This window comes from Rhincodon typus, chromosome 3, assembly GCF_021869965.1.
Source record: "Rhincodon typus isolate 14 chromosome 3, sRhiTyp1.1, whole genome shotgun sequence".
Lineage (NCBI taxonomy): Eukaryota > Metazoa > Chordata > Chondrichthyes > Orectolobiformes > Rhincodontidae > Rhincodon > Rhincodon typus.
Genome location: NC_063334.1, coordinates 121,570,087 through 121,594,358, shown reverse-complemented (window position 1 = coordinate 121,594,358; position 24,272 = coordinate 121,570,087). Strand labels below are relative to the sequence as shown.

General features: G+C 43.5%; 1 protein-coding gene across 1 annotated transcript in view; it reads left to right on the top strand.

Annotated features, from left to right (window-relative positions):
* Nucleotides 1–24,272, top strand: part of fam193a (family with sequence similarity 193 member A) — a 177,362-nt gene that overhangs the window by 127,794 nt on the left and 25,296 nt on the right. Inside the window, exons 4-5 of the mRNA XM_048594125.1 lie at nt 13,027–13,190; nt 19,317–19,488. Coding sequence (XP_048450082.1) covers nt 13,027–13,190; nt 19,317–19,488 — 336 coding nt within the window. The remainder of the gene's footprint in view (nt 1–13,026; nt 13,191–19,316; nt 19,489–24,272) is intronic.

The window sequence follows — 24,272 nt, the reverse complement described above, 5'->3', positions numbered from 1 at the left end:
CCCCCCCCCCCCCCCCCCGCCAGTGGTCGAGAACGCCCTCAACCGTGTCTCCCACATTTCCCACACCTCATCCCTCACACCCCGTCCCCGCAATAACAACCAAAAAAGAATCCCCCTTGTCCTCACGTACCACCCCACCAACCTCCGGATCCAATGCATAATCCTCCGACACTTCCGCCATCTGCAGTCCGACCCCACCACCAAAGACATCTTTCCCTCCCCACCCGTTTCTGCTTTCCGGAGGGACCACTCTCTCCGTGACTCCCTTGTCCGCTCCACACTCCCCTCCAGCCCCACCACACCTGGCACTTTTCCCTGCAACTGCAGGAAGTGCTACACCTGCCCACATACCTCCTCCCTCACCCCCATCCCAGGCCCCAAGAAGACTTTCCACATCAAGCAGATGTTCACCTGCACATCTGCCAATGTGGTATACTGTATCTGCTGTACCCGTTGTCGCCCCCTCTACATCGGGGAAACCAAGCGGAGGCTTGGGGACCGCTTTGCAAAATACCTACGCTCGGTTCGCACTAAACATCTGCACCTCCCATTCACGAACCATTTCAACTCCCCCTCCCATTCCTCAGACGACATGTCCATCCTGGGCCTCCTGCAGTGCCACAACGATGCCACCCGAAGGTTGCAGGAACAGCACCTCATATTCCGCTTGGGAACCCTGCAGCCCAATGGTATCAATGTGGATTTCACAAGTTTCAAAATCTCCCCTCCCCCTACCGCATCCCAAAACCAGCCCAGCTCATCCCCACCTCCCTAACCTGTTCTTCCTCCCACCTATCCCCTCCTCCCACCTCAAGCTGCACCCCCATCTCCTTGACCTGTCCGTCCTCCCTGGACTGACCTATCTCCTCCCAAACTCCACACCTACGCTCACCTTTACTAGCTCCATCCCCGTCTCTTCGACCTGTCTGTTTCCTCTCCACCTATCTTCTCCTCTATCCATCTTCTTTCTGCCTCCCCCTCTCTCCCTATTTATTTCAGAACCCCCTTCCCCTCCCCCATTTCTGAAGAAGGGTCTAGGCCCGAAACGTCAGCCGCCTTGCTCCTATGATGCTGCTTGGCCTGTTGTGTTCATCCAGCTCTGCACCTTGTTGTCTCAAATCCCCAGGTCCAAATGAGTTGCATCCAGATTGCTGTTGGAAATAAGAGGAAATTACTGGATGCTAAACCAAATTTTTAATTCCCCTCTGACCACAGTGGCGGTGCCAAAGGACTGGGAGACAGCTCATGTGGTTCCACTTCTTCAGAAGCTAGTGGACATAAACAGGAAATTTACAGACCAGTGAGCTTTACGTGAGTGAAAGGGAAACTATCAGAAAATTCTGAAGGAAAGGCAAGATTTGTTCAGGAATCGACAGCATGGCTTTGCCAGAGGGAAGTCGTACCTAACAAATGTAATTTTAATTTTTTGAGGAGATGACCAGGTGTGTACATGAGTGCAGAGCAGTTGATGTTCTAAGTTTCAGCAAAGGCTTTACCAAGGCCGCACAAGGGAGACTGATTTTAGATAAAAGCACACGGGATCTGGGGTAACTTGGTAACTTGGCAAATTGGATCCAAAATTGACTTGGTAGTAGGAGACAGTGTTGATAGAAAGCTGCTTGCGTGACTTTTCATGGCATGTCATAGGGATCACTACTGGATCCCGATTTGTTCATGATGTATGAAAATGTGGGGGAATGAATTTGTGGATCATATGAAGATTGGTCAGGTGGTTGACAGTGAGGAAGAAGGTCTTCGGTTACAGGAGGACATAAATGGATTGATCAGAGGGGCAGATTAGTGGTAGATATAACTTAACCCTGACAAGTATGAGGTGAAGTTGCTACTTCCAAGTGCACGGCGGGAGTATTTGACAAATGGCATGACACCAGGAAGCTCGGAAGAACTCAGGAACTTGGAGTGCTTGTTCACAGATCCCTGTAGGTGGTAGGGCAGGTTAACAGTGTTTAAGACAGCATACAGAACATTTGCCTTTATCAGTCATGGCATAGTTTGAAAGAGCAGGAAGGTTATGTTGAAGCAGTACAAAACTTTACTTCAGCTGTGGCCTATCAATGCGCACTGTTCTGGTCACTGCACGAAAGGAAAGATTTCATTGCATTGAAGAGATTAAAGAGGAGATACCCAAGGTTATTGCCTATGATGGAGCAGTTTAGCTATGGACAGAGAGGCTGGATAAGCTCAGATTGTTTACTGTGGAGCAAAGAAGTCTAAGAGGGACCTGATTGAGGTGTATATATGATTGAGGGGTATGGACAGGGTGAATAGAATGCATCTGTTCCACTGATTTGAAGGCTCAGTTACAAGGAGCATAATTTTAAGGTCAAAGGTAGGATGTTTAGAGATTCATTTGAGGAGCAATTATACCACCTCGGGGTGGTAGAAATTGGGAATGCACTGCCTGAGAGGGTAGTTGAGGCAGGAAACTTCACGGCCTTTAAAAACAACTTGGATGAGCACTCAATGTCATAACATTCAAGGCTGTGGCCCTAGTGCTGCAAAGTGGGACAAGTGTAGATTTAGAGTAGTGTTTTGTCAGTGTTGACTTGATGGACTGAAGAGCTGCTCTGTACTGCATGGTTCTGATTCTCTAATTCTATGAATGTGAAATTGTTTATTTTGTCTCTGCATCTCTGCATCCTCCTTACAGTTCGCTCTCCCATCTAACTTTGTGTCGTCTGCAAGCTAAGGTTCCCTAAACTAAGTCATTAATATATGCAGTTGTTCGTCCGTGTACGTGAGGATTTTGTTCCCAAGAACCCCTGCAAATGATGAAATTTGCGAGTCAGGAGTTTGTTAAAAATACAGGATTAAAAATTGTCGGTATAAGTTGCCTGCAAATGTTGAATTTTGTTGTTACTTAGTTTTTAAAATGGATAAGCAAATTTGTAAATCGGGATCTCACGAATGCAGAGGATTTATGGTATTGTGTATAGCTGGGGTCCAGGCACTGATCCCTGTGGTACCCTGCTAGTCAATGGTGGCCACTTGGGAAAAGACTTGTTTCTTCATAGCTGTGTTTTGCCATTACTGTGAAGGCAATAGATCAACCCAGGTTGCATGAAGAGGGCAAGACAGCATGTTGAATACTGCACCAAGAACATCTGATCAACCTGATGAAGCTCCAGCACAGGACTACCTGCATTCCAAACAGCAGAAGTAGCATGCAATAGATAGTGAAACAATCCTAAATGAAATTCTGCCAGCCTGTCATATCTAGTTATGAATGATTAACTACTAACCAGTGGGTGAAGCTGCTACAATGGAATTTGTTACTCATTAGTTTCCCTAAATGATCTTGACTGGCTGTAGAATCCATTTTCTTTTATTTCTTTGCTTTCATTAAGCTTTTGCGCAGCTACATTCGCAGCTTATTCCACTTGCCTTCCTGTTCCAGATATTTAGATAGATTAAGTATGAAATGGTTGTAAATAATGTCTACACATTCTAGTATACTCTAGTTTTGGTGCGTCCAATAAATTGTTCATGTACAGAAGAAAATGCGTGGAAAAGGCAACTCCAGTTTAGGGTTTGAGTGAAGATTTGTAGCTTGGGTGCTAGTTGTAGATGTTGGTGTTTTTGGTCGAGCTGGGAGCTTTGATAGCAGATGTTTCGGCCCTTTACGAGGCAACATCCTCAGTGCTGTGGAGCCTTCTGTGAAGCGCTGTTGTCTTGTGCCGGTTTGAATTTATATGGTCCGGTTTTTGCTTCCAGTACACCACTACCACCACCATGCTCAAGGTACAGGCCACCAGTTAATAACCCATAAGCCAGAGAAACAGCCAGATAGAACGGCTGCAGGATGATACAAGTCATAATCATGGATGCCCATAACAACAGAGTCCACAAGTACAAACAAGAAATTGTGTGCTAAGAGTTGTTAATTTCAAAAGCAACCAATCAGGAGTGGACTATGAGAATCGAACAGGCCATCACAATAACAACAGGACCACACACAACAAAACAAGTCCTACAGAAAAAAATGACCAAATTGACCAACGACAGAGGAGACAACATGACTGGCAAATGGATAAGAAACCTCTCCAACAGACAGCTCCCAGATAGAGAAAAAACATTACTAGAGCATAGAACATAGAACATTACAGCGCAGTACAGGCCCTTCAGCCCTTGATGTTGCGCCGACCTGTGAAACCAATCTGAAGCCCATCTAACCTAAACTATAACGTTATCATCCATATGTTTATCCACTGACCACTTAAATGCCCTTGAAGTTGGCGAGTCTACTGCTGTTGCAGGCAGGGCATTCCACTCCCTTACTACTCTCTGAGTAAAGAACCTACCTCTGACATCTGTCCTATATCTATCACCCCTCAATTTAAAGCAATGTCACCTCGTGCTAGCCATCACCACCATCCCAGGAAAAAGGCTCCCACTGTCCACCCTATCTAATCCTCTGATCATCTTGTATGTCTCTATTAAGTCACCTCTTAACCTTCTTCTCTCTACCAAAAACAGCCTCAAGTCCCTCAGCCTTTCCTCATAAGACCTTCCCTCCATACCAGGCAACATCCTGGTAAATCTCCTCTGCACCCTTTCCAATGCTTCCACATCCTTCCTCTAATGCGGTGACCAGAACTGTACGCAATACTCCAAGTGCGGCCACACCAGAGTTTTGTACAGCTGCAACATGACCTCATGGCTCCGAAACTCAATCCCTCTACCAATAAAACCTAACACACTGTACGCCTTCTGAACAACGCTATCAACCTGGGTGGCAACTTTCAGTGATCTATGCACATGGACACCGAGATCTCTCTGCTCATCCATACTACCAAGAATCTTACCATTAGCCCAGTACTCTGTATTCCTGTTACTCCTTCCAAAGTGAATCACCTCTCACTTTTCCACATTAAACTCCATTTGCCACCTCTCAGCCCAGCTCTGCAGCTTATCTGTGTCCCTCTGTAACCTGCAACATCCTTCCACACTATCCACAACTCCACCGACTTTGGTGTCATCCGCAAATTTACTAATCCATCCTTCTACGCCCTCATGCAGGTCATTTATAAAAATGACAAACAGCAGTGGCCCCAAAACAGATCCTTGTGGTACACCACTAGTAACTGAACTCCAGGATGAACATTTCCCATCAACCACCACCCTCTGTCTTCTTACAGCTAGCCAATTTCTGATCCAAAAGGACTGAACTACAACCACAGAGACACAAAAACAGACTTACTGGCAGCACTAGGATCCACACTCAGAAACGACAGACTAAACAAGGACACACAACAAACTATCAGACAGACCATTGTACCCCTACTGACAAAGAGAACACAAACCAACACACTTATTGAGGAAAGAGATGCCCGGAAGAACCTCAAAAAGGACAAAAACATCATTGGAGGAGAGCCAGTGTTGTTACTTTTGTTTAAGAAGTGTGGCAAAGATAATCCAGCTAATTACAGGCCAGTGAGCCTTACGTCAGCGGTAGGGAAATTATTGGAGAGGATTCTTCGAGACAGGATTTACTCGCACTTAGAAATCAATGGGTGTAATAGCGAGAGGCAGCATGGTTTTATGAAGGGGAGGTCGTGTCTCACTAACTTGGTGAGTTTTTTGACGAAGTGATGAAGATGATCGATGAGGGTAGAACAATGGATGTTGTCGACATGGACTTCAGTAGGCCTTTGACAAAGTCCCTCATGGCAAACTGATACAGAAGGTAAAGTCGCATGGGGTCAGAGGTGAGCTTGCAAGATGGATAAAAAACTGGCTCGGTCATGGAAGACAGGGTAGCAGTGGAAGGGTGCGTTTCTGAATGGGGGGCTGAGACTAGTGGCGTTCCTCAGGGATCAGTGTTGGGACTTTTGCTGTTTGTAATATACGTAAATGATTTGGAGGACAATGTAACTGGTCTGATTTAGTAAGTTTGTCGATAACATAAAGGTTGGTTGAATTGCTGATAGAGATGTGGACCGTCACAGAATACAGCAGGATATAGATCGGTTGGTGACTTGGGCAGAGAGATGTCGGATGGAGTTTAATCTGGAAAAATGTGAGGTAATGCATTTTGGAAGCTCTAATCCAAATGGAAAATATGCAGTAAATGGCAGAACCCTTAAGAGTACTGATAAGCAGAGGGATCTGGGTGCACAGATACACAGGTCACTGAAAGTGGCAACGCAGTTGGAGAAGGTAGTCAACAAGGCACATGGCATGCTTGCCATCGTCGGCTGGGGCATTGAGTTTAAAAATTGGCAGGTAATGTTGCAGCATTATAGAACCTTCGGCTGCATTTGGAATATTGTGTTCAATTCTGGTCGCCACACTACCAGAAGGATGTGGTGGCTTTAGAGAGGGTACAGAAAAGATTTACCAGAATGTTGCCTGGTATGGAGGGCATTAGCTGTGAGGAGAGGTTGGAGAAACTTGGGTCGTTCTCCCTAGAACGACGGAGGTTGAGGGGCGACCTGATAGAGGTCTACAATATTATGAAGGGCAGGGACAGAGTGGACAGTCAGAAGGTTTCTCCCAGGGTGGAAGAATCAGTTGCTAGGGACCATAGGTTTAAAGGTGATCTACGAGGCAAGTTTTTCACACAGAGGGTGGTGGGTGCCTGGAACTTGCTGCTGGGGGAGGTAGTGGAAGCAGATACTATAGTGACTTTTAAAGGGCATCTTGACAAATACATGAATCGGATGGGAATAGGGGGATACGGTCCCCGGAAGGGTAAGGGGTTTTATTTGTGACGGGCAGCATGTCGGTGCAGGATTAGAGGGCCGAAGGGCTTGTTCCTGTACTGTAATTTTTTGTTCTTTGTTCTTTATCATCATTGTTCCCACTGATAAAGGCAGAATGACTGTGGTATTGAACAAAACGGACCACATGCAAGAACTACTTGCAATACATAAACCTACCAACAGAGGGAGTGGGATCCCACACCACAGCTAACAAACAGAATAACCAATATACAACGGAACCTACACATGACAAAAACAGAATTAGAGGGTGAAACCAGGAGGCAACAACACTCCAAGATTCTACGGACTGCCTAAGGCATGCAAGCCTGACATACTCCTCGAACCAGTTGTGGCTCTACCAGGAACCCCATTACACAAATTGGCAAAGGAACTACAACAAAAGCTTAAACATCTAATCAGTAATTCATGTCACTCCATACAATCAACGCAAAAATTCCTGGACAATTTCAAGAACACTAAAATAGACAAGAAGTAATGATCTCGTTTGATGTAACAGCATTGTTTACATCAATTTACAGAAACCTAGCCAAAAAAACTGTATCCAACCTACTAGACAAACACAACAGATGACAGATTGAGGAACAGATCACAAACACTGCGTACTGAGACTACTGGACTTGCGCTTAACAACACACTTTACATTCAACGGCAAGATACAAGAGAAGATCAACGGGTCACCTGTGGGCTCACCCATCTCCGGACTGATAACTGAGGCAGTCGTGCAAAGATTGGAACAAATAGCCCTCCCATAGATCCAACCCAAGCTCTAGATCAGGTATGTGGATGACACTTTTTTCTAATTGTGAAAAGAACAAAAATTGGGAGCACCCACCGACTCATCAACACCATACACACAGGGATCAAATTTACATGAGAGGAGGAAAACAACAACAAATTCCCATTCCTGGGCATCATGGTGGGAAGAAAAGAGAACAGTGACTTCACTACAAAAGTATACAGGAAATCCACGCGTACTGACCAGGTCTTAAAATATCACAGCAACCACCCCAACTCTCTCAAGAGGTGTATTAAGACCCTGTTCGTAAGGGCCACTACACACTGTAGCAGACCCGATCTACAGAAGGAAAAAGACCTCTCCAAGGTCTTTACCAGAAATGGATACCCCCGCAGCTTCATCCATAGATGCCTAGCCAAGACACAGCAAAACCTGAAACAATAACCACCGTACCATATATTTAAAAAAGAAACCTCAGAACTGATAGACTACTTAGACTGCTAGGAATCACGACAATACACAAACCGGCAGCCACACTAGGACAGCAACTGACCAGGGTTCAAGACCCATTTGATACCATGGACAGGACGAATGTTGTTTACAAGATACCATGCGGAGACTGCGCAAAACACTGTGGGACAAACGGGCAGACAACTAGCAACCCGCATCCACAAACTCTAGCTAGCATCTAAACGGCATGGCCAGATGTCCTTGGTTTCAATACACACAGATGTGAAAAACTACACTTTCAACTGGGACAGCACTGCTATCATTGGACAAGCCAAACAGAGGACAGCCAGGAAATTCTTAGGCTAGGCATTTATCCGCGGACTCCAACAAACACATTGAATTGGACAGATATACTGACCATCACAGTGACAGCTGGAACTGGCACCTACTGGAAGCAGCAAAAACCGGACCATGTAAATTCGAACTGGCACAAGACAACAGCACTGGGAATGTCACCTGCTAAGGGGACGAAATGTTTGCTATCAAACCACCCAGCTGGGCGAACACACCAACATTTGCAACTTCAGTTTATCTTGTGTTTCTTTGGTTGAGACTTTCAACCAGAGGCCTGTGTTCCCCCTCAGCGTCCCTAAGAGTTAACCTTGACATGATTCAAGAAGGAGCAAAGAATTCTTCCTGGTGCTGTGTTCAGTATTTATCCTTCCTCTAACATCACTAAAACAAGTACTCTGTTTGGCAACCTAATTGCAGTTTGTGGGAGCTTTCTTTGTGGAAAATGGCTGTTATGACAGGAGAAATGCATTGTCTTTGTCTATTCTGTGACTGCAGGTCACAACATGTATTTAATTGATTAATTTGGTTCATAAGACCAGTCACATACTTTCAATAACAAAGTTGCTTGAAAAGCTCAGCAGGTCTGGCAGCATCTGTGAAGGAAAATACAATTAACATTTCGGGTCCGGTGACCCTTCCTCGGAACAGCATCTTATTACAGCATCCGCAGTTCATTCAGTTTTTAAGTGCTTTCAGTATATCAGACTTGGAACACTGTAAATGATAACCATGATTCTTTTATTATAAACTGATAACTGAATTTATTAAATAAAACATATTCCACAGGCGCTGAATTTATTAGCACTGGTTGCAGTCTGAACATACATATGTCTACCCGTCTAAGTAACCCAAAACACACAAACACATGTACTCAGACTATAGGAGCAGAAATAGGCCATTCAGCCCAAATAATCTGCTGCCACTATTCAATGAAACCATAATTCCCATTCCACTTCCCTGTCTGATATTCTGACTGATTATAACGCTGTCAGTCAATACTGTGTACAAGCACTTCGGATCCCATACTGGATCAACAACAGCAACGGAACAGCTGAGTTGAAGATTTCTTCCAATGAGATTGTCCAAATCTTCCTGAAATCATGTCCCTTCTGTCCTCCAAGGCAGCTCAGCCTCTCAGGGTCTGTGAATGCTGATTGGCTTGCAGGCGCATAGACCTCTGATCCAGAAGTCAATTCAGTGTCAGTTTAAGCATAGTAGTCAATACAACTATCCACAGTTCATTAAATGCAATTTTACAAAAATTAAACATACAGCCTTCATTGCAATTGCAAACATGATTACACTTCTCAAACAGTGCCTTATCGACTGTAGAAAACACATTGTAGCCGAAGGTCTTAAAAGATGCTCTTGAATTGCAGTTTCTTTTACTTTTGCTTGCAAACATCTTTCAGATGTAAACTGCTCTGTTAACTGAAGAAATACTGATGTAATCGATGCAGAAATTGCATGCGTAATTTGTGGTTTGGTTTGTAATCTTCTTTCATGACATGTTCAGTGTGTTGCTGTCACAGATGTGAAGATGATCTATTGAGATTCATTCCCATCTGTTTTCACATGGGACACTTTGTCATTCGTGAAAGCAGGTTGTGAATAATTTTGGGTTTGGCATCTTGTGTGCTCTAGTCATGTTGTAATAGCAAACAATTTAGTCAAGCAAGGAAAATTCAGTAAAACAGCGCTCAGGGTTTCCATAAAACTAGCTTCAATATTCCTTGCACTATGCTAATTTTTCTTCTATAAGTCCTAATAATAGCAAAGGAAACTAAGGTGCATAAATCTTTTGGTAGCACAACATTCTCTCTTCATGGTTCATGGCACAATGTTGAACATTTTGCCATAAATCGTGTATTTTTGAGATCAGTGACAGTGTATTCACTTGAAATTTTGCTTTTATTTGATGTTAATTGCATGAGCTCTGTTTAAATATAGTCTGTGTTTCTGATATTGGTGACATTGGGTCTGCATGATCTAATGGCAGAAACTAATGCTTACTTAGTTTTTAAAGGTTTGATCAGGTCCTGTTTGTGTTATAACAGAATCAAATGGTCTTGCGTGTTCGTGATAACTTGCATGATGACTCTGTTTTTCACCTAAGTCTGCCTATCTATTCTGCAACCATCTCCAGTTCACTTTTCCTTCACATTGGCCTCATTTTTCCACTTTGTCGTGAGAATTCCTGTCTTGGTTTGTTTCTGGGATCCTGCAGGTTTGGGTCACTCTGCCATGAACCCTGGCTTGTTTTGGAGAAACCCATTTTTGCCCATGCTCAAACTTTTAACAGCTTAAGAAATATAAGCAGGAGTAGGCTGTTTGTGCCTTTGCGATTGACATCCATTCAATAAGATCACAATTGAGCAATGTTCAAATTCATTTTCCTGCCCTATTTCTTGCCTAATTTTGAGCCCAATAAAGGTGATTGATCCCTGTCTTGAGTATCTCAACAATTGATCATCTGCAACTTTCTGGGATAATCTCACACAATTGCAACACCCTAAGTCAAGAAATTTCTCTCCCCCCTCAGTCTTAATTAGCTGACTCTTTAACCTTAGAGTATGACCTGCTGTTCAGTTACATCTGTCCAGCTGTTGCAACTTTCTCATCCTTTTTAGAATTTCTTTTCTGCAACAGGATTACCCCTCACCCCTGTAAACTCTCGGAATTATAATATAAGCAAAACAGTATGGATGCTGGAAATCTGAAACAAACAAATGTTAGAGAAACTCGGCCAGTGTGGCAGCATCTGTGCAGAGAAACAGTGAAAGTTTGAGTCTAGTATGACACTTCATCTCTGAAGAAGAGTCATGCTGGACTCAATATTTTAATTCACCAGCAGGATGAAGGTGTTGCTGGCTAAGTCAGCATTTATTGTCCATCCCTAATTGCCCAGAGACCAGTTGAGAGTCAACATTATTGTCGGTCTAGAATCCCATGTAGGCCAGACCAGGAAAGGATAGCAGTTTTCTTCCCTACGGGACTTTAGTGAACCAGATGGGTTTTTCTGACAATTGGCAATGGTTTCATGGTCATCATTAGACTCTTAATCCCAGATTTAATTTATTGAATTAGAATTACACTATCTGTCATGCCAGGATTCAAACCCAAAATGTTGACTTTCAATGTTGACTGAAGAAGGGTTAGTTCAAAGAAGGGCCACTGGACCTGAAACGTTAACACTCCTTTCTCTCCAAAGATGCTGCCAGACCTGAGTTTATCCAGCAATTTCTGATTTTGTTGTCAATGTTGATTGAGATCAGATCAGACTGTACAAAGCAACCCAAGTGTGTTCTTTCAAGCATACTTACATAATTTCAGCACGCTTTAATTAGCTGTACATGCTAACCATCTTCCAGTAAAGGCTAAAGTATTATTTTCATTTCTAGTTGCTTTGTTTCAGTTTAGGTTAACTTTACTATTCTGTACAAGAAAATCAAAATCCCTCTGCATACTAATGTTAAGTGGCTTCTCATCTTTATAAACTCTTAAGCAGTGTGGATAATTTCACATTTCCTCACAGATACTCCCTTTCCCCACTCTGTGCCCACATTGAGTTAACCTGACTATATCCCTCTGCAGTGTCTTTGCGTCTTCCTCTGGCTTTCTCACTGATATTTGTATCATCAGTAAATTTGATAAATTACATTTGCTCCATTGCCCCAGTCATTCAGATTGTAAATAGCTGAAGCCTAAGCACTTTCTCTTTATAACTTATCAATCTTAAAATGCACCTTTTATTCCAAATATATTTTTATGTCCACTAATTTTCAATCTAAGTTGATAGATTAACCTCAATACACTGAGCCTCAATATTGTGTGATAACCTTTTGAGTGGTAGCTGACTTTTTTCCTTTGCTATTCAGTGGGTTTCAGATTTGTCAAAGCTATGTTGTTGGGAAAAATTATCTTGTCTCAACCTTAATAATATTATGACTTGTAAGCACAACAAAGCCCTGTTGCTACATCCATAATAGATTCGAACATTTTATGTGCTGCTGATTTCAAGCTAACTGGTCAAATTACCTTAGTTTTTCTGTCACCGTTTTTGCATCATGGGGTCACATTTCCTATTTTCCAAGTTATGGGGGCCAATCTAGAATAAAGTGAATTTTGGAAAATCAGCATGTATACTTCGCTTGCATTCTGAGGTTTCAGAGCTTTGAGATCCAGTGGGGGGGGGAGGTGGCGGGGTGTGTGGTGGGGCACTTGTTGACTGTTAGTCGTATTAATAATTTTTCTGCACTAATATTTAGTTGTATAGCCCATTGGTTCATTATTAACTTGGTTATTAACTAGTTCCTAAGTAAGAATGCAGTATTTCCAGCAAAAGCCAGCAATCAATTTAACTTAAGAGTTTGGTGGTTAAAGAAGGAACACTGACCAAGTCATCTGCTGCTCCATGAAATGTACCGTGTGGACTTTATTGACACGGCCACCCCCTCCACATGCACACAGACAGACAGGCGCACATGCATGCCCGGCAGCATTGATATCATATCTTAGCCAAAGACTAGGGCCTGCAACAATGTGACACCCTCTAAATCCCACACAGGGTTTTTGGCCAAGGTTGTGATTTAACTCTTTGAAGTTCAACCCAAAACTATTTGGAATACAAAGCCACATTCAGTGATCTTTGTGTATAGCTGCATTTGTTTAGTGTTTTCTAAAATTATGTAATGTCACTGATTCAATTTTTTTCTGCTTTTCTGTGCAACAAATCTAAAGAACCAGGACTTCTTACTGCATATGCCAATGGCTAATAATGGAGCACCCCAGGACTCAATAGGTGGAAGACTGGCTGTCGGAACACAGTCTGTACCTGGTACGGATGTCAATACGACCGCACCTTCAGAAATAGCTTGCAACTGTGAGGCATGCAATGAACGCAGGTAAGAGTTCCTTAGAATTCTAAACAAATGCTGCCCCACCCCCACACCCATCAAGAAACCTGCTCTTGCTCCTGTAATTCTTACCATGTGAAGTCTAGCCATTTCAGCAGGCTACTGAAAGACAGCAGCTTGTAAGGAATGGTCTCCTTACAAGCAAACTTCAGAATGCAAAGAAATGAGGAAACTATAGCGAAAGGAAGAAATGTTTCAGAGGTTTCTCAGACTGGTGAAGCATTTCTAAAGAAAGATCAAAGCAGAAATGTGCAGGCGCTGGAAATATAAAATAAAAATAGAAAATTCTGGAAATGGGTTAGAAATTGTACAGATAAGCAATTAATCTGAGTTATTTCTGCTTCTGTATCTACAGATGTTGCCTAATCTGAATATTTCCAACATTTTTTGCTTTTATTGGTGTATGTCACCGTGCTTGAAGAAAAGTTACTTTTTTTTGTCTTCTATATTAGCGGCTTAGCCTGAAATCGTCACAAGGTATTTCTCTCCCAATCAAATGTTACACTGGGTCCTTGTGAAGTCCCATCTTTGCGGCCTTTAATAATTAAATACTACATGTCCCTCCCATCTGTACAGCAAAGCAGTTTCTGTTTTGTGATTATATTCGGAAATGTGCATGTTTCCCTCACGCTATTTTCGTACCCTACCTATCACCTTATCTTCCAGATAATTTATTAGTCTTCTCATTTGTTGAATACCTGCTGCAAGCTGAGTTAAAATTCCTCTGATAGTCAGTGCCCTGTGGTAATAGAATAATAAATCAGTATTTTTCAGTCAATTAAATAGCTTTCTAAAGCAATCCTTGAGTAATTTGCTGTTTGCCTTGCATTTTTGGTTTCTCCGCTACTTTTATCCTTCAGAGGTTGAATTCCTCCCACAGCCAATCTTTACATAATTATAGTGATAAATTGTTTCATTAGTGCGCTGCATATCTTTGTGTAGCCCTCTAGCGTCCTGTTTGCAACTTGATTATCATTTTTAACCTGTTGTGTTTTCATTAATCCTTCATTTTTTTCTGCTTACATTGATTTTCTTATTCCTGTTTTGATTTTTCTCTCTTCACTTTGTTGAATTAGCTTATTTTTCTTTAATGAAATTGTATTAGGACAACTAAAGTTCTTAAAATTTTCAATTATAATTTAACTAATCATTCTTTGTTAATATAATTTTATTTAAATCTAATTTTAATTTTAAATTTGCCTCAATGAAATATTATACTTTGGGCTTTTGCCCTTGCTAGTTGTATTACCTATGATTTAATTATACAATGACATGCTTCCATACTGGTCACGCTTGGTGTATGGGGGAAGATATGTTGATAATAATGGATTGAGTGAGATCTAGATGCAAACTACTGCCAGTGGCTCATGTCATACTGCAAAAGCAGTCATGTGCTGCAGGTCAGATTTATTGCCCTGTTCAAGTAGTAGGAGAAGGCAGCATTAGGTCTGTATTGCTGCTATCTTTCCGGTGATCCCATGATTGTGTCAAATAGGGACCTCTTGGAACATAGTCCAACAACGAATGTAAGAACAGAAATAGGTCAGAATATTCCTTTGTTTGATAGGACAACTTGGGAATAATGGTATTCTTACATCATGGCTGCTTTTGTCCTCTGAGGTAGAAATTATTCAAGTACAGTGCATCTTATAGATTATATGTGTTGCAGCAGCAATATATTTAATGATGAAACAGATGAATGCTTGAGACTAGTGACAAAGATGCCAATCAGGCAAACTGCTCCCTTATGGATAACCTAGTGTGGAGCTGGAGGAACACAGCAGGCCAGGCAGCATCAGAAGAGCAAGAAAGTTGATATTTCAGGTCGGGACCCTTCAGAAATGGAGAAGGGGAAGGGAGCTCAGAAATAAACAGAGCAGGGGTGGGGCTGGGGAAGGTAGGTGGGATGGTGAATAGGTGAGTGCAGTAGGGAGTTGGGGGGATTGGTCAGTGAGGTGGGTGGAGAGGATAGATGGGAGAGAAGATGGACAGGTTGTGTCAGGGATGAGAGGGAGGGTTGGACATGGGATGAGGCCGGGGGTGGGGAGATTTTAAAACTGGTGAATTCCCTGTTTAGGCCATTGGGCTGTAGGCTCCTGAGGTGGAATATGAGCTGCTGCTTCTCCAGTTTGCGGGTGGTGTCATTGTGACTTTGGAGGAGGCCCAGGATGGACATGTCACCCTGGGAGTGGGAGGGGGGAGTTAAAATGATTCACAACCGGAAGGTGTTGTCATTTATCACGTACAGAGTGCAGATGCTCTACAAAACGGTCTCCACTTGGTCTCACCGATGTAGAGGAGGCCACATTGGGAGCAGTGGATGTAGTAGCCCGAGTTGACGGATGTGCAGGTGAATCCCTGTCTGAGATGGAAGGTTTGTTTTGTGCCTTGAATGGAGGTAAGGGGGAGGTGTAGCTAGAATTAATTATTAGGCAGTTATAGCAAGACAACTTAGGAAATCATGTTCCAATCAGGCAGAATCAACATGGTTTTGTGGAAGGAGTTAATATTTGACTAACTTATTAGAATTTCGTGAAGTGGTAAAGAAGGCAGAGGGGTGGCATGAGTGGCTGTGTGGTTCGCGCTGCTGTCTGTCAACACTACGGACTCAAGTTTGACATCAGGCTTGGGTGACTGTGTGGAGTTTGCGTTACTGCGTGGATTTCTGCTGACTGCTCTGGTTTCCTCCCACAGTCCAAGAGATGTGCAGGTCAGATGGATTGGCCATACTAACCTGCACTGAAATGTCCAGGAATGTGCCATGGTAACCGCAAGGTTGTGGGGCTAGGTTGGTACAGACTGGATGGGCCGAATAGCTTCTATCTGCTCTGCAGGGGTTCTGCATTCTAAAGGGGCAACTGTGGATGTGGTGTACCTATATTATCATAAGGCATTCAACCACATAAAAGATTAGTGCTCAAAGTAAAAGTGGGTAAGAGAGTTGTCTAGCTAACACAAAGCAGAGTGTAGGAATAAATACTAGTGGAGTGATGTAGGAATCAGTGCTATTTAAAAGCTACACCTATGACTTTGTTAATGGGACCAAATGTATGGTAAATAACTCTGCTAACAAATGTTAGTGACGCCAAGATAGGCAAGAAACTAAGTTGTCAAGAGAAAGTGGAGAGTCGGAAAAAGGATGTAGTTAAGTGGTAGTTTGGCAGATGGAGTATAATCTGTGGTTGTCATGGTATATGAATCAGAGTTGGTTTGCAAATGCAGTAAGTGTTTAAGAAGGTGAGTGTAATGCTATTGCAGTTATTGCAAAGAAAATGAAATATATCAGAGTAGGAGAGTAGCAAAGTGTTACTAAAACTGTACAGGGATTTGAATATAATGTATCCAGAGTACTCGTTACTAATGGAAGAATGTATTGGCATTGGAAACCGTTCAGCGAAGATTGAAGCTGATTTCTGGGTTGAAGAGCTTGTCATAAACAGAAAAGTTGAACAAGTTGGACCTGTACATATTGGTGTTTAGAACACATATGATATTATTGAAATATAGAACATGATGAAGTGCAAATTCATAGCTCCATCCAGGTGGAAGGATAGGTAAATAAGGTGGTAAAGAAGACATTTGAATGCTTTCTTCCATTATGCAAGTATTGAGTATAAAAGCAAGGATGTAATGCTAGAACTATGTAAGACACTGGTTGGCCAGCACTGGAGTTTTGTGTATGGTTCCGGGCAACACAGTAAGTGCTGCAGAGAGAGTACATTACAGGTTGAAAAGAATGTTGCTAAGTGTTGAAATTTAAAGGCGAAGAAAGATTGAATAGGCCAGGTGGTTTTCCTTAGAACAGAGGAGACTGAAGAGTAATTTAATTGCGATGTACAAAATAATGAGAGGGCTTGAATAGAATATTTTCCTTAATAGGTTTATTTTCAGAGGTTGCAGATTTAAGCTGATTGGCAACAGGATTCTACCAGGAAAAGCTTTCTCACTTGGTTGGGGTAGAGGGGTGGGGGGGCATAGCTGGCACCTGTATTTTGCTGCTTGTTTCAGTGGTTGAGGTTGAAACTTATTTTAAAAGGAACTTGGATCTGCACCTGAAGCACTGTAACCTGCAAAGTTGTGGATCAGGTTGTCGGAAAGTGGGATGGGAACGGGTGGCACGCATGAAGATGGAGTTGGGCTAGAGATCAGATCACCATGAACAGTGGAACAGTCTTGAGGCTGAACGACCTCCTGATTCTTGTGCTTTTGTGAGCTGTATAGCTGTTAGTTCATCTATCTCTCTTCAAAGTAGTGACTTCTGCCTTGATGTATCTCGCACACAGCTTACACAGTTGAGGCCTGGGATCCCTCCTCATAAGTGTACATTGTTACCTTGCAGCCTCAGCGAATTGGCCATTTCATGGTCATATGCCTGTTTTTAATGCAAGGTTGAATAATTTGTTCATCTTCTTAGGTACCTATAGAATAGTAAATAAATGATTATGGTATACTTTTGGAGAACACTGGTGTGACATTTAGTGTTCTAGAACACTTGTGTAGATGTGGTTATGCATGGATTTGAGTGATCAATGTAGAACACTGAGGTCATTACAGGTTAGTGCACTGGAACGAAGATTTTCCAATATTTCACAAACAACTGTGATCGTGACAATGATATTGGTACACCTTGATTAAGTTAAGGTAGTGAGGGACCATAATGTAACTCAAGGTTGAAATAGCTTTTTTAGCCCAGTAGTTTCTGCTGGTAGCCACATTCAGTTGTATTAAAATTCTTCGTGGAAGTATTGTTTTTGCGCTCCTTTCCTTCCTTCCCAATTTGTTACTGCACTTCATGGTAACAATAGTGGCATATTTTAAAATCAATTCAACATTTTTAATTTCCCAATCTTCACTGCCAAATGTGTGAGGCATTTTGTTAAGTTGTGTGTAACCAGGCAGTGTTGCTTATTTGAATACAAGACATTTTTTCTTAAGCCTCTTTAATTCTTAATTGTCCTTAAATACAGCAGAACTGCTTGCTTTGTCATCAATCTGAGTTACAATGGGTGTTAATCTGGCCTGTTGAACTGGAGCATTGAATTTGTATCTGAATTTTGCTAAGTTGAATAATTGTCAGCCTAATAGTTGCCAATTTAAATAATAGAAATGCATGTGCTTGTTTGTCAGTTGAGGATAGGTTGGACTTCAGTGATTTCTGTGAAATAATTTGGTGACAATTTTGTTTAAACTTGCATGCAGAGAACGAAGGTTTATAGGTACTTCCAAGTACCTATGGTCCTGTTAACTACACTTGGGGAAAAATAAAGATCATTCCTGGCATAGGAATGATGAATGGGAAAATTAGACATATCCTTTCATTTTCACTAGCAAGAACAAGTAATAAATTTTAGTTACTTTTCAAATTACTGTATTTGATTCAGTGACTGCATTTTGTTATGACGGGAAATAAAAACAGGAGTGTGCATTCAACTCCTTAAACCTCAAGATCAAATGTGTATTTTAGTTTCATTTACCTGTTTTGGGTTCTGTAACCTTTAATATCATCAACTCATAAAAATGTGATCCCAATTTTGACATTTCTACTGTCGCATGGTCTCAGCAACATTTTGGAGGAATGTGTTTTCAATGTCCACTACTCTTAATGTGATGTGCTTCTGACGTTGCTTCTAAGCTGCCTGGCTCCAATTTAAAAGGCATACCAATTTTGTGTAAGATCCTCCTATGGGACGAAATAGTTGCTGCATACCTTATTAAATGTTTGTAAACACTTCAAGAAGATTACCCTTAATTTTCTACTTCCAGTGTAATTCAGGTCTGATGATTGGAATTTAATCTTTTCAGCTTCTGTATCATTCTTTTAACCTATACTGCAGCCCTTCCAAAGCCAGGAAGTGTCAGTTTACATTATCCAGCAGCACCTGAGGATAGAAGTCAAGGAGGGGGGCTGAGAATGACAGTAGAGTGAAAATGACGTTTAGATACTGAAGCAGCTAATTTGTACTTGAGTATTGGTCTGCATCTTGCCTCTCAGTACCTTGAAGACACAAAGTGTAATCCACATGTGGGGTCATTTCAAGTAAGTGGTTGTTTAAAATTGTGCATCTTTTGTCCTTGAGGATTGAGGTAATAGTTACTGAATATTCTCTTTTGCAGAGAAATATCAGCAGAGAATGAGCGTGAATCTCAACAGCTTCAGCATTATTGGTCCGAGGTACGATACATGGTTCGATGTATTTATCGCCAAGCTGGGACACCGTTAGCTGATGATCAGGATCAATCGTTGGTGCCAGATAAGGAGGGAATGAAAGAACTGGTAGACAGGTATGTGACAAACTTATGAAAATATATTGTGGTTGCATGAAAAAGCTTTTTACAAATCCATTTTCTCATTGGATGCTTTACCCAACCAAGGAGCAGCCGTGGGATTTAATTCCATTGGAGATTATTCTGTGCAAAAGACAAATTGGGATGCTAAATTTGTCAGTGTACATCTTTAAATGTTGTGCCATTTCTCTGTGAATATTAACCAAGGATTGTCAAGTCACTTATAAAGATTCAGTGAAAGGGATCCAAAGAACAGAAAAGGCAGAACCGTGTTCTTTTGCTGTTCAATGTTTTCTATTTTATGAAAGCTCATTTAATGATCAAGTTAGGTACGCTTGTTGAAAATATCGAAGGTCTTAAAAAAAACAGGCTAGTGAGATAGTTAATTAACTGGTATTACTTTTGCAAAACTGCCTTTGATTTTAGGAAGGGTCCTATTAAATTAGAAATTAACGATTGTGAATCCTTCATTTGAGAATGAAAGCAAGAAACTTCAGGCCAGTTAGCCTAGCATCTATAAGAAAGGGAGAGTGTTAGAAGCTATTATTAAAGAAGTTATAGCAAAACACTTAGGTAAGCTCAAAATAATTGGGTACAATCAATATGATTTTGTGAATGCGAAACGGTGTTTAACCAACGTATTTCACACTCTTTGAGGAAGTAACCACTGCTATGGATAAAAGGAAACCAGTGGATACTCTTCATTCGATAAAGTGCCACATCAATAGTTATGCAAGAAATAAAAGCTTGCGGTGTAGGGACGAATGAGTGTGCGCAGATGATGAGCTGGCTAATGGGTAGAAGAGAGTAGTCTTGAAGAGTAGTCTTTTTCAGGTTTGCGAGATGTAATGTGTGGTGTTCCACAGGGATCAGTGCTGGGATCTCAACTGTTTATACAATTTATACAATTGACTTGGATGAAAGGACACAGTACGCTTACCAAATTTGCTGATGAGACAATGCTAAGTAGATGGTAAGTTGTGAAGAGGGTATGAGGCTGCAAAAAGGCATAGGTGGGTTGAACATCTGAAATAGGATCAGAAGCAGACCATTCAGCCCCTCGAGCCTGCTATGCCATTCAACAAGAACATGGGTGCTGTGTTTTGAATTCCATACTCCCACCCATCCCCAATCACCTTACATTGCCCTGCCTAACGAGGATCTATCCACTTCTACCTTAAAAATATATTCCATGATCCTGCCTCCAGCACCTTCTGAAGGGAAGAGTTCCAGAGCTGCACAATCCTTTGAGAGGTAAAAGAAAGATCTGAGTTAAAAGAGGGTGACCCATAATCCACAAGTTCTGGGCTGACCCAGTAGAGAGAATATCCTTTTCATGTCATTCTGGATCTCATACGCTCGAACTAAGTCACGTCACAATCTTCTAGACTCCAGTCCAAACAAGGCATCCAGTCTAACCTTTCCTCCTAACAACCTGCTCATTGCAGTTATCGATCTCACAAACCTCCTCTGTACCACCGTCAGTGTTTTTATGTCCTTCCTTAAATAAGGAGACCAAAACTGCACAAGTATTTCAGCTGGTCCCACGAGTGCCCTGTATAATGAAGCATAACATCCTTACTTGTATTTTCAGTTCTTTTCGTAGTAAAGGATAGCATTCATGTAATCTTCTTGATTACATGTTGATCTACATGCTAACGTCTTGCGACTCATGCACCAGACAACCTAAATATCACTGCACCTTGGAATTCTACATTCATTCTCCATTTAATTCATGCTTTGCTTTTTTAATTGCTGCCCAAGCAGGAATCTTCACATTTTCCCACCTTCTACTCCATCTGACAGCCTTATTGTCCACTCTTAGCCGATCTGTATGTGGCTACAGCTTCCCTGTGTCTTCCTCACAATATACATTCCTACCTAGACAACAAGGTGCAGGGCTGGATGAACACAGCAGGCCAAGCAGCATCATAGGAGCAGAGAGGCTGACGTTTCAGGCCGAGACCCTTCATCAGAAAAGGGGGAGGGGAAGAGGGTTTTGAAATAAATAGGGAGAGAGTGGGAGGCGGATAGAGGAGAGGATAGGTGGAGAGGAAACAAACAGGTCGAAGAGGCGGGGATGGAGCCAGTAAAGGTGAGTGTAGGTAGGGAGTTAGGAAGGGGATAGGTCAGTCCAGGGAGGACGGACAGGTCAAGGGGGCGGGATGAGGTTGGTCGGTAGGAGATGGAGGTGCGGCTTGAGGTGGGAGGAAGAACAGGTTAGGGAGGCAGGGACGAGCTGGACCGGTTTTGGGATGCGGTAGGGGGAGGGGAGATTTTGAAACTTGTGAAATCAATCGCCTCAACCTCTCCACCCCTCTCACCCACTCCAACCTCTCCCCCGCAGAACGTGCAGCCCTCCGATCCCTCCGCTCCAATCCCAACCTCACCATAAAACCCGCGGACAAGGGAGGCGCAGTTGTAGTATGGCGCACTGACCTCTACATCGCCGAGGCCGGACGCCAACTCTCCGACACCACCTCTTACCGCCCCCTTGATCATGACCCCACCCCTGAGCACCAAACCATCATCTCGCAAACCATCCACAACCTCATCACCTCAGGTGACCTCCCACCCACGGCCTCCAACCTCATCGTTCCCCATTCTCGCACTGCCCGCTTCTATCTCCTTCCCAAAATCCACAAACCTGAATGCCCTGGTCGACCCATTGTCTCCGCCTGCTCCTGCCCCACCAAACTGATCTCCAACTATCTCGACTCCATTTTCTCCCCCTTGGTCCAGGAACTCCCGACCTATGTCCGTGACACCACCCACGCCCTCCACCTCCTCCAGAACTTCCAATTCCCCGGTCCCCAACACCTCCTCTTTACCATGGACGTCCAGTCCCTCTACACCTGCATTCCCCATGCAGATGGCCTTAAGGCCCTCCGCTTCTTCCTCTCCCGCAGGCCCGACCAGTCCCCCTCCACTGATACCCTCATCCACTTAGCCGAACTCGTCCTCACACTCAACAACTTCTCTTTCAATTCCTCCCACTTCCTACAAAGTGGGTGGCCATGGGTACCTGCATGGGCCCAAGCTACGCCTGCCTCTTTGTAGGTTACGTGGAACAATCCCTCTTCCGTACCTACACCGGCCCTAAACCCCACCTCTTCCTCCGTTACATTGATGACTATATTGGCGCCGCCTCGTGCTCCCACGAGGAGCTTGAACAGTTCATACACTTCACTAACACCTTCCACCCCAACCTTAAGTTTACCTGGACCATCTCTAACACCTCTCTCCCCTTCCTGGACCTCTCTGTCTCCATATTGGGCAACCACCTCGAAACCGATATTCATTTCAAGCCCACCGACTCCCACAGCTACCTAGAATACTCCTCCTCCCACCCACCTTCCTGCAAAAATGCTATCCCCTATTCCCAATTCCTTTGCCTCTGCCGCATCTGCTCCCAGGATGAGGCATTCCACTCCCGTACATCTCAGTTGTCCTCGTTTTTCAAGGACTGTAACTTCCCCTCCTCGGTGGTCGAGAACGCCCTCAACCGTGTCTCCCACGTCTCTCGCACCTCATCCCTCACACCCCGTCCACGCAATAACAACCAAAAAAGAATCCCCCTCGTCCTCACGTACCACCCCACCAACCTCCGGATCCAACGCATCATCCTCCGACACTTCCGCCATCTGCAATCCGACCCCACCACCAAAGACATCTTTCCCTCCCCACCCTTATCTGCTTTCCGGAGGGACAACTCTCTCCGTGACTCCCTTGTCCGCTCCACACTCCCCTCCAGCTCCACCACACCCGGCACTTTTCCCTGCAACCGCAGGAAGTGCTACACCTGTCCCCATACCTCTTCCCTCACCCCATCCCAGGCCCCAAGAAGACTTTCCACATCAAGCAGATGTTCACCTGCACATCTGCCAATGTGGTATTCTGTATCCGCTGTACCCGGTGTGGCTTCCTCTACATCAGGGAAACCAAGCGGAGACTCGGGGACCGCTTTGCAGAACACCTACGCTCGGTTCACAATAAACAACTGCACCTCCCAGTCGCGAATCATTTCAACTCCCCCTCCCATTCCTCAGACGACATGTCCATCCTGGGCCTCCTGCAGTGCCACAACGATGCCACCCGAAGGTTGCAGGAACAGCAACTCATATTCCGCTTGTGAACCCTGCAGCCCAATGGTATCAATGTGGATTTCACAAGTTTCAAAATCTCCCCTCCCCCTACCGCATCCCAAAACCGGTCCAGCTCGTCCCTGCCTCCCTAACCTGTTCTTCCTCCCACCTATCCCCTCCTCCCACCTCAAGCCGCACCTCCATCTCCTACCGACTAACCTCATCCCGCCCCCTTGACCTGTCCGTCCTCCCTGGACTGACCTATCCCCTTCCTAACTCCCTACCTACACTCACCTTTACTGGCTCCATCCCCGCCTCTTCGACCTGTTTGTTTCCTCTCCACCTCTCCTCTATCCCTCTTCTATCCGCCTCCCACTCTCTCCCTATTTATTTCAAAACCCCCTTCCCCTCCCCCTTTTCTGATGAAGGGTCTAGGCCCGAAACGTCAGCCTTTCTGCTCCTATGATGCTGCTTGGCCTGCTGTGTTCATCCAGCCCTGCACCTTGTTGTCTCGGATTCTCCAGCATCTGCAGTCCCTACTATCTCTCATACATTTCTACCTATGTTGGTGTTGTCTGTGAATTTACCGATCATGCTTTTCCTCCCCTCATCTAAGTTATTGACGTAAATGGTATAAAGATGAGGGCCAGCTCAGACTCCTTTGGGACACCACTCACTATACCCTACCTGTCATACCAAT